Raw genomic sequence first — 12,246 nt, forward strand, 5'->3', positions numbered from 1 at the left:
CAAAAAATCTATTACATAGAATAAGAAATAAAGAAACTTTTGATGTATCCTCATCATTGATGTGATAGGAAACCTCGTTAAAATTAAGCTGATCCAAATCCTCTACTATCAACGAGTTGTCGGTTTTCTCCATAAACACACGTTCATGAAACGTCGATGGAATAAGCTTTAGCTCACTTTTCTTGTCTAAAAACTAACCGAATCTTAATCCATTTACTACACAAAACTCTAGCTGCCCAAAGTTCGAACCCCTAAAAAGAAAATCACAAACATTTGTGTACGATTAATTTAACATTAGGTATATGAAAGTTGTGAACTATATATAATAATGCTCTTAGTTCGGTCTCTAGATGATGTACTACGTTTCAGAATTTACTAGAACTTGCTTTTGCATTAATCTGACTACTAAATCTGTTGTTCTCATGCTGCATTAAAAAAATGTTTAATCCACTATAAATCTACTTGCAAAATTAGGTTTTTTGCAAGTAGAACCGGGATTTTTGCATGTGATACGTATGAAAATTCGAGATATACCTTCGAAAAACCTACAAAAAATCTGACAAAAAATCCAGTTTTCACATCTGAAAGTCGGTGTTTCATAGGTAAATTTGTGATTTTAATAGATGCCACAACTAAAATCTATGAACTTCTTGTGAAACCTAGTAGGTTTCTATGAAGTTATATAACGAAAAATAAGCAAAATGTTAAAACGTATAAATTGTTATATGAAGGAAAAGAAAAATACTCACTATAAGGGTAAATGGCTATCGTTTGCATCTTTTCTCGTGCCAAAAAAATACCAATGAGGTGCTAAATCCTAATGTAAAAGTAAGGAAGCAATTATTTATTTATTTATTTATTTTGTTTAGTTTAAATAATGTGGATTGGGGACCACTGATCGGCCCATTTTGCAGCCCGTTTTTCATATTTTCTTAGCCCATTTGAAGAATTTTACACTCAGATGCATATTTTCACACCCCATTGCTTGAATTTATGGGTTTCTTTTCAGAATTTCCTAACTGATAACTAAAGCTTGAAAAAACTTTAATGGATTTTTCTCTAATAATAATAACAAATACCACAAAACAAATCAATATCTACCTACTTGTAATTTTATTGTCTTGATTGTTGATTCCGCCAATATTACTATTATAAATGTATAATGGAACTGAGCTCGGCCCCACTCTTTCGTTACACGAAACTGCAATGTCATGGACTGTTATTTATTTACTCGAAATTGACATATCAATGTCATTGCTTTTAGTTTTATATTGTTTGGATTCAACTATACAAGAATATATAGATATAAAATATATATATCAAAAACATCATAAACTAACCAAATTTTTCTAGAAGGTATAATATAACTGTTAAGAAACTAAATATTGAATAATCGGTATGATTGTATGAAGAGTTAAAAAAAAATATGCATCCATTGATTGTGTAAACATAAAAAAATTAAATGGACCTTATATGAATGTGTTGTTGGTTGGGTAGGTGGGTGTTTGGTTGGGTTAGTAACTCAATTTAAAATCTATTGATCATTTTTTAATATTTGAATAAATTAAAGAATATATATATATATATATATATATATATATATATATATATATATATATATATATATATATATATATATATATATATATATCAAGGTTGTAAAAATCGCTTGACGTTAGCTAGTCGCTGGACTGGAGTCAAGGGATTAATCGGCTAGGCGCAGATTCATCGGGGACCATTAATTGTTAATTTTTTAGATTTTAAAAAATTAAATATGACTAATATCATATAAAAGTTCATAAATACCACTAATATCATAGCAAAATTGGTTAATATGATAAATTGGTTAATATGATAAATACAACACTAATCATACCTCAAATAGTTTATATTGAGATATAATTTCTTCAAAGTGTTAAAATCTCATCGGGTTCTACTGTTTCAGTCATTTTGTATGCAATGATTAATCGTTAGGCGCTCTCTAATCGGTCAAGTAGCGCCTAGGGATTAATAGGAGATTAATCGGGACCTAATCGTGATTTTTACAACATTGATATATATATATATATATATATATATATATATATATATATATATATATATATATATATATATATATATATATTTCATGAACTAATATTTATAAGAAAAGATTATGATCAAGAAATAAATAATTGGGTTTGATACTTGGATTATACATCAAACTAGATTTTATATAATAATATAGTTTTTAAATATCGGTCAAACATATTTGGTGTTGGATTGACTAAAAAATTATTTGTTTTTATTTTGGACAACAAAAGTTTTATCTACTAGTAAGGTGTTTGATTAAAAAGAATCTTTACAAAGAAAGTATAACACTATTTAGCTTAGTACTTTTATCTTAAAAAAACCTAGAAAAATATAAATTGAGAAACAACCTTGTCTAACAATGTAGTATCTTTTAGCTTTACTGCCTCAAAAATAATTGAGTTCGGAAAGTTCCAAATCACAAAATAAGCCGTGAGAACCATTGCATCCAGGAACTTGTTTAGTAAACGACAAAAAAGGGAGGTCAAAATCCCACCCTCAACTGATTTAATGATTTTAATCCCAAAATGGACAATGCCACATGACAACATAATAAAATATGGTCAATGATCTCTAAGTTTGCATCACAAAAGAGCATAATAATGTCTCCATATTATTCATGCATTTGGCAAAGTTTACTCTAATGGGCTTTGTTGTGTTTCACCGTATTCTCCAATCCAAAACAATGAACATGATAGATACCAAATTGTTCCATTTAGTTATTCGAGTCAAATGACTAAATTCTAGGAAATCAAGTTTTCAAAGGAAAACTTGATTTTCAACCAAATATCATCGACTATCACTCGTATTTTCAAGCAAAAAGGATTAACATCAAGACATTTTCTCTGAATTTAATTGAAGTTTCCTTGATTCAAATAAGGTTATGTTTGATGTATTAGCTGAAAAGTAGTTGTTAGCTGAAAATATAGCTGATAGTTGAAAAACTAGTTGATAAAAAATAATATTTTGTAAAACTAGCTGAAATATATAAAATTACATAAAATGATATTTAAGAGAATGTGTTTTTATAATTAATTAAAAGGTATTTTTGGAAAACTTTTAAAAAGCTCTTAAAAACTAGTCTAAATAGCTTTTTAAAAAGATAGCTTAAAAACTATTTTTTAGTTTAAAAACTCAAAAGAATAAGCTAGCTTATCAGCTAGTTGTGGCATGTCTAACACAGCCTAAATAAATTCAAAAGAAATCAATTTTTCAAAAAAAACATTTCCAACCACATATCATCCAAAGTTGATTTCTTGATTTTAAGATGTGAATCCAAAGTGTGTTTGCATGACTACGAACAAGGTTGCGCCAAAATGATCATCAACTTAATAAATAGTCTTAATAACTTAATCCCATAAAACTTGAGATTCTCAAGAAAGCATCTTTTCTATTTAAGCAGAAGAAACCTATTAAAAGCGTTCAAGCTTCCAACTCCAAGACCATGTTCCTTTTTGCTATCCATAATCTTATTCCAATTCACATATGACAACCTTTATTCTCCTAATTCACGACTAACAAAAAACAATTTCTTTGAGATAACCCAAAATAATAATGAGCGTTTACTAGGACTTGAAAATTGACTTCAAAGTAAATTGTAATATTGTCCAAAACATATTTGATTAGAATAAGTAAACCGTCTAGTAACAAATTTTTAGCTTTCAAATTTGACAATTTAAGTGTGTGAAATTATCAATGACTACTTCCAACATTCGGTTCGAGAAGTATTGGTATCCACGGTAAGAAGAAGGTATGTAAAAGACATATTTAAAGGAGAACAACCAATAATCATTACAACATCTTCAACTTCATTAAAAGTAACCTCAACCGCATTAACTTACTTTTTTTTTAAAGTTAACTTTGAGACCAGAAAACACCAAATAATAATAATGCATGATATGTGCATATTTAGTCATACAATATCTTAATACTTTTTGTTGTTTATGTCTCTATTTATGAACAAAAGGTGCTTAATTAGATTAAAATTTCATTTTTAGCCTTAAAGACATGCTTGGATAAAAAAAAAAAGGAAGCGGATTGGGTAATTGGAAGCTTGGAATTTGGAGATTGAAGAAAGAATGCAAGAATGAAGAAAAAATTGTTGAGTTTGTTTCAACTAGACGAGTTCCCAAGAAGTTTCCCGACGAATTCATGACTTGTCAGACACGTGTGTAAAAAGAAAAACTCGTCGAGTTGGGTGATAAAACTCGACGAGTTGGAGTTGATTTTTGGAATCTATATATAGATCGTTTCTCATTCGAACCCTAACTTTTGCTGGAGGCTTTTGGAGAGTTTTGGAGACCAAAGACATTACCAAGAGGCTTTGGGAACCATAATTCAACTAGAAGGCAATTTTGAAGAGATCAAAGGCAAACAACATTACTTTTCTATTAATCTTTTTCATGAATCATGTTGGAACCATTAGATTTTGATTTTAGTGATTTATTTGATGTAGTTATGAGCTAAAAACTTCATACTTCTGTTTAGACTAGATGATCTTATGAATATGGTTTGATTGAGGGGCATGGATTATATAGATTTGGTTATTTATCTTGTTAAGCTTGTTAAAATATCATTGCATGTTAACGATAATTATTTTCTATTAATAACTAAGTAATTGAGTTGCATGAACATTTTCTTTATTGCTTGAATCTAATATATTTGTGAAAACAAGATTGTATGCCTAGTATTAGTGAACATGAACCTAAGGTTAACTAGAAAATAAGTAAGCTAATGTGTGAGCATATTTGATGACCAACCTCATATGAGTTAATAAACCAACCAATTTGATTAACTAATGTTACAAGTCTTACTTGATTCGAACTGAACACTAGGAAACCTGTTAGTTTAATCAACTGACCATTTTTTTAGTTAACTTGTTTGCTAAAGGATTAATAATAGTGAACATGAACCTAATCACATTCGAAATCGGTAACCAATGACATATTAATCCATTGCACTCGCCACGAAATCAACCATAGAAATAAGTGAATCGAATCTAAACGGAAGTCTCTTTAATTTGATTGAATCTAGTTGTCATTTGTTCCTCTTTTGGTTGTTAATTGCCTCTTTGCTAAAGTGTTTAGGAAGTTACTTAAATTTCTAGTCTTGTAAAACTAGAGAACCCCCCCCCCCCCCCATTTTAATTAATTGCTTTATTTATATAATATTAGTATTAATTTTAATTGTTTACCGTTTCCTGTGTTCGATACCCTACTTGCTTAAACTATACTGCTATCGATGGGTACACTGCCTACGTGTGTTTGTTTTTATTTTAGTTTGTTAGGATTAAAACTGGTATACTTTACACACATCAAGTTTTTGGCGTCGTTGCCGGGGAACGGTGTTAATAGTTATTTTTATCTGCTAGTTTATCGATCCTTTGTGTGAGATTTATCTTGCATAAAGTTACAAGTTTTCAGTTTTACTTTTCGTTTTTATTTTTATGATTTTTGTGTTGAACTCGTCGAGTGCATTACAGAACTTGACGAGTTAGTCGCATTTTCAGTTTCATTTTTTTTCTTTTTGTTTGTTTTACGCTTGTTTTTCTGTTTTGTTTCAGGAAGTTTATGACCAAGAGTTCCAGCTTTATAGTAGTGCCACCCGTGGAAGATTCGGAATCGATTATTCGCAAAAAGAAGGACAAAGCAATAGGAGAATCAAGCGGTTTTGACAAGAAGATAGAAGATTTCAAGCCGAACACACCTAAATTTGAAGAAGAGAGTGAGACGGAACCAGAAGAAGAGATGGACAACATTGTAGACATACCCATAGGCGAATAAAAAAGGAGGATGTGTAACGATACTGGACCAGGACTCATGCAACCCGTGATTCCAGCAACAACAAACTTTGAACTAAAAGGTCACATACTCGCCCAACTGAAGGACATCCCGTTCCATGGAAAAGATCACGAAGACGTATACAAGCATATCGACGAGGTCAACGACATAGCCGACTACTTCAACATTCCGAATGTGCCTCGCGAGACTGTTCTACTTAGGATGCTACCAATCACATTCAAGGGAGCCGCGAAAGATTGGATAAAATCACTACCTCCAAGATCCATCACAACATGGGTTAAGATGCGTGAAGAGTTCTTTGATGAATTATTCCCTCCCTCAAAAGTTTCCAATATGAAGAAGGTAATTTCAAATTTTGAGCAAATAGGAGGAGAGTCGCTTTATGAAGCGTGGGACAGGTACACGAGTTTGCTAAGAAACTGCTCCCAAAATGACCTAAACATTCAACAAGAAGTTGCAATTTTCTATGATGGAGTGAATGTGACAACCAGGCAGCTCCTTGACTCACAAGGACCACTCATGAAGAAGGCACCCACGGTTATAAAAGAATTGATTGAAGAATTCTCTAAACACTCAAGAGAATATCATAACCCGAGACACGAATCAAATCGAGGGGCAGTGAAGTTAGTTTCTGATGACATGGCGGAAATGATGGCTAAGTTAGACAGCATGGATCGTAGGATGACAAAGATGGACCAATCCATCCACGCCATCTGAGTGGGTTGTGACAATTTTAGCGGGCCTCACCTTACCAAAGACTGTGACTTGGACGAGAATGGAAATCGAAAATCTCAAGTGTGTTACTCGAGTGGTGATAGGTATGATGATGATTGGAGGAAACCTAAAAAGGAATGGCTAGCATATGAAGAATACAAGAAGGCAAAGGAGGAAAAGTATAGGAAAAAGGCGAGAGGTTTCTATCAAAAGGAGGAGCCGGTGCAAGAGAAGAAAATGGAGTTTGAAGACATGCTCACATTATTTTCATCCGCATTTGAGAAAAGACACAACGAAGCCGATGCGGTGATATGAGAGCAACAAGCAATGATGAAGGAGCAGCAAACGTTAATGAGAAATCAACAAGCCTTGATACTCAACATCGAGAAGCAACTAGGGCAACTTACAAGGAAAATCAATGAGCGTTCATCGAGCGGACTTCCAAGCAACACCGAGCAAAACCCGAGAGTGGCGCATGTAAATGCAATAAATACAAGGTTTGAGAAGATTTTCACTCCTATGATGCCAATCTAGAATGAATACCCACATGTGGTGCGGGAAAAAGGAAATGAAATTCCAGAATCGTAAACTGATAACTCAACTCGGCGAGTTTTGGAAAAGAACTCGACGAGTTTTCCGCATGAAGAAAAAAATAAAACTCCAATAAAATTGTACCAGCCTCCATTGCCATTCCCAGACCGGACCATACAAGATAGACAAATTAAAGAGTATAAGAAGTTTTAGAGCACATCAAGGCCCTTCAAATCAACATGTCATTCATCGAGGCCATAGCACAAATGCCCAAGTACAAAAGTTTCCTAAAAGAACTCCTCACCAACAAAAGGAAGATGAATGAAGTATCGGAAGTCATTCTAAATGAAAATTGTTCAGCTGCTATGATGAACAAACTACCAATGAAGATGGGTGACCCGAGGAGTTTGACTTTGCCATGTCAATTCGGGAATTTGGATACATGTTACACATTGGCTGATTTAGGGGCTAGTGTAAACATTATGCCATATTCATTCTTCAAGAAGTTAAACCTTCCAGAACCGAAGCCAATCCATATGGCAATTCATCTAGCTAACAAGACGGTAACATATCCAAGAGGGATCTGCGAGGATCTTCTAGTCAAGCTGGATAAGTTAGTATTTCCTGTTGATTTCATAATATTAGATATGGAGGAGGATCATAAAGTTTCAATTATTCTTGGGAGACCATTTCTTAACACCACTTGTGCTATAGTAGATGTGCAAGAATCCAAACCCACTCTTCGAGTGGGAGATGATTCGGTCACTTTTGGAGTCAATCAAGTGGAAAAGCATTCAAAATCTAGTGATGATGCGATCTCCCTGGTGGATACTATTGATGAATTCTGAAAAAAAAACTAGCGCTTTGGCAATAAAACAATTCAAGGGAATTCACAATGTATTTAGAAGAGAACTTTGATGCTCAAAGAGACTTACAAGAATTAGAGAAACTAATTAAGGGAGGTGAAGGTGATGAAGATACAGGAAAGAGAGTTTGGAGAAACTAGAGAATACCATGGATTGGAATGACAAGAAGAATAATAACTCTTCTATTGGGTTGCACATGATTAATCAAAAAGTGGAAGAAATTAAGCCAACAAAGGTAAAGAGAACCAAGCCTCGTGCCTTAGTTTCTACCACCTTTGAAGTTTTCACTTTTAAACCACCCAATTCCTAAGTATATGAAGAAGGTGAGACAGAATCCGTGATCTCAAGTGATGATGAGGGGATGAGTTAAAAGGCAATTGAGATTGACAAAATGGAAGTGCAAAAGGTGGGACAACTGAAAGAAGAAGAGAAGACCAGGCTTATTAAGAGGGGTAAAGGAACAAAGCGTAAGTATGAAGAAAATGTCACTAAAAAGAATAAGGAGGACTTAAAAAGGCATACATAAGGTATGTACAAGCTTATAAAAGAAGATGGAAAGTGAAAAAGGTGAAGAAGGAATTTCTGTCGGAGGAAGCCACTGCAACGTAGAGTGGGAAGTAGTCCAGTTCAAGACTCCTCAAAAAGAAGCGCTTATAGGAGGCAACCCGTTGTTTGAGTTTGCTTTCTTTGTCCTTTTCTTTTCTTTTCATTTTTAGTCTTTTATTTCATTTATTTTTAGTATTTTGTTAGGATTTTTACTCTTAGTCTTCTCATAATTTCTAAAATGTTGCTTGAGGACAAACAAGGTTTCAGTGTGGGGTGTGGCAGAATTTTTGTGAGAAAAACTTAATTTTTTTATCACAGCCTTAAATTCGGAGAGTTCCATAAGTGTACTCGACGAATTCACTTGATTTTTTGTGACTTTACTTCAGAACCCGTCTCTACTCGACGAGTTAGGTCCCCCAACTCGACGAGTAGACTTTTATTACCAAAAATAAAAAAAATGTTTTTAAACTCGATCAACTAGGGTTTTTACCCTAAAAGGAAAAAGTTCATCAGATTCACCCACCGCACCCTAGCTCGTCGAGTTTTTCCTCTCAAGCAACAATCTTTCAACTTTTCTTGGTTTTCACTCGATTTCTTCACAAAGGTAAGATCTTTTGCATTCAATTCAGTTAAAGTTCCGATTTTTATAAGCATTGTGTTTGATTTAGTGAAGAACCCCTGATTTTGAACTTGGCATAAACTTTAGCGTTTCATTTTGAAGCAAATTAGGTTGTTTTAATTGATTTTTCTTGCAATTTTATACATGTTAAGCAAACCCTATAAGTAATTTTGAGTTAAAAAGGCCGAATCGGTTCAATTCAGAAAGAAAAAAAAATCGGAATATTCAAAGAACTCGTTGATTTGCTCATACAACTCGACGAGTTGGTTTTTCAGAAAGTCCATAATTGTTTTAAATTTTATTTTTAACTTTATTTTGGTAATTTTTTGTCTCTTTTGTTGTTTGTTTTCCAAATAATGAGAAAGGGGGGGGGGGGGGTAGAAATCAACAACTGCCAAGAGACCAAGATGACTTTCCTTTGTTTCACTTCCCACAAGTGGTTCAACAAACGAATTTAATTGAATGGAGAAATAAGTTGGAAACTTTGAAGACGAAGGAATTTTATATTGCTATTGAAGTGAATTGGAATTGTTTGGAAGAAGTGAGTTTGGCAGAAGCGATGAACCCTTATCTTATGAATGTGTTTACAAATGATGGGGTTAGGGTTATTTGCATGACATGGAGAAGGATGTTTCAATTGCAGGAACCAGTCTATAGGGAATTGTGTTTAGATTTTTATACCACAGTGAGATTTCATGGAGGTGATGATTACTTTGACACACATGCTCTCACTTTTTGTTTTGGAGGAGAATATCGGAAATGCAGCATGGCTGAGCTGGCAAGGAGAATGGGTTTATATAATCAATCTAAGGCCATGACAGGAGGATTCAGGCTATTTCTTGATCACTACCATAGGCAATTTCCACAAGGAGTGAATGGAGCAAACTGGTGGAGTACAATTGCTCAAGGTGTTTATATTCCATCTGCAACCCAAGAGGGTGATATTAGATCACCAGTTCATAGGCTTATCTCGAGCTCTATTAACATGATAAAAGAGGATGATAAAGTCCCAAGCCTTGATCTCTTCTACCTATGGAGCATTCTTACACCCAACGTCTTCTACAAAATTCATTACTCCTTAGAGAAATATTTGGTAGAAAGGGGAGTCAATGAAAGGAATACGTCAAGGATTTGTGGAGGGATGTTTGTATCACACCCCGAAAACCGAAGGCGGAAACATTTCCGGGGTTGACTCCACGTTGAGTATCAAATCCAATGCACATAGTAAGTAAAGTAAAACAACCATTACATTACATATAGAAAATTTTACATTTGTTTCAAAATTAAGTTGTACAGTTGTGATACATAGTATATATAAACAAAACGAGACAAGTCTTCTGAGCACACCGTCTTCGAACAAAAGGATCTTCGGGTACCTGTCTAACGCTGACCTGAGAATACAAGCGGTTTGAAAATCAGCATAACGCTGGTGAGTTCATAAGCAATTTTGTTTTATGAAAACTGTACAAGCTTCCTTTCCATTTTCTGAAAATGTTACACACACCAAGAAAATCCCATATTTTCTAAAAAAGGTTAGTTATTGATTTCCGAAAATGTAATGTAAAACTGTCCACTGAAAACATGTTTACCCTTATTAATGTAAGTTATCTGGTTTGTTACTCCTTTCTGGTTATGTATGAATGTTCCCCAGGAAAATCCCATATTTTCCTGAATGTTGGTTACCAAATGTGAAAGATGTATACTGAAAACCTGGTTGTTTTGTGCAATGTATTAGTTTTAACACGTATACAAAATTAATATTTAAGAAAGTAAATTAATTACTTTATTCATTATTACTATTAAGTAAATTTATGTTATCCTAATTGTGAGTTCCATAACCGTACAATAGACTAGATATGGCAATAAGTAGTCCACATCACCTTATGACTTTCGTCACCCTTGAACCATTTCGGTTCGGCTGTAGCTAGCAGCCAGGTGTGGGGTAGTCAGCCCCGTATAGATCTATACACTCAAGTCACACTCCCTATCTAAGAGATTCTGGTTACGGTTGCGGTCCTCCACTCGCGTATCTCTGTGGAGTGTTCGCTGAGGACGTGTCTCCAATTATATAGGACTAATAAATTTACTAGTAATAATACGATTATCCTCCACTCGCGTATCTCTGTGGAGTGTTACCGAGGACAAGACAGTGTACAAAAGCTTATGTTAAAGGTTCAAATTTTATGCTTTTAACTGATAAAATGTAGAAGACCATTTGTGAAATAAATAAAACATAACAATTTACAACTAATTTCACAAATAACGTATATGATTACCCTGCAAGTTTCAAACGGTTATCAGTTGTGATTATCAGTGTCAAAAGCATATAAGTTTTGAAACACACACATGTAAAACAAGTTTTAAGTACAAGCAATCCCTTGTACTTTGCTTGTATTCCCCCCCCCCCCCTGAAAACATTGAAAAACCAATGACAAAGGGTAGGGGTATGAACTCACCAGACGAGGAGGCGCAACTGTTTCAGACACTAATCGTTGGTTCGGGGCTTGATTACACGCGAGGTTCCTATGTAATATGAAATAATATCCAAATGTATCTAATTAGATTTAAAAATACTAATTAGATGGGATACTACACTCCAATGAACTAAAACACTTCAAAACAAGTGTTTGGAGTGACCCGGGTGACATCTACGGACATGTAATGATGCGGGGGACTTGGGAATTGAGTTTACTCTTCAAGAGTAAACTCCTTATGGATTTTTTGGCCACATACCCCATACACACATGATTTCACGGCCGTGAACTCATGTTTGTAGGTTTTAAGGTGCTAAATGGCTTGATTACTCATGGGAATTGATGGAATGGATTTTTCTAAGGCCTTGGAATGCATTGTACTAGCATATATATCATTTATGGGAGTTCACGGCTGTAAACATGGATTTTACGGCCGTAAACTCCCCCCAAGCTCAATCCATAATTATTTTGTGAGGCTAGGACAATCACATGTGATTCTAACTAATTTTCCAAGCCTTGGTATGAGTTTTGGGCATCATTTAACATGTTAAAAGGAGTTTACGGCCCTGGAACATGTTCTTGGGATGTCATGGCCGTAAACACCTAATTGGAGGGTGTTTGACATG

General features: G+C 34.2%; 1 protein-coding gene across 1 annotated transcript; it reads left to right on the top strand.

The window, feature by feature from the left end:
- Window positions 1-7,381: 7,381 nt before the first annotated feature.
- LOC145099609 (uncharacterized) lies at window positions 7,382-7,963 on the top strand. Its single transcript, XM_079037154.1, has one exon. It carries the CDS (start codon window positions 7,382-7,384, stop codon window positions 7,961-7,963), a length of 582 nt encoding a protein of 193 aa, XP_078893280.1.
- Window positions 7,964-12,246: the final 4,283 nt, after the last annotated feature.

Source organism: Lactuca serriola, chromosome 4, assembly GCF_051521515.1.
Source record: "Lactuca serriola cultivar US96UC23 chromosome 4, Lser_US96UC23_V15, whole genome shotgun sequence".
Classification (NCBI taxonomy): Eukaryota; Viridiplantae; Streptophyta; class Magnoliopsida; order Asterales; family Asteraceae; genus Lactuca; species Lactuca serriola.

Bases quoted from the DNA above. Each gene is read 5' to 3' on its own strand.
- LOC145099609 (XM_079037154.1), top strand. From the start codon at position 7,382: ATGCCCAAGTACAAAAGTTTCCTAAAAGAACTCCTCACCAACAAAAGG.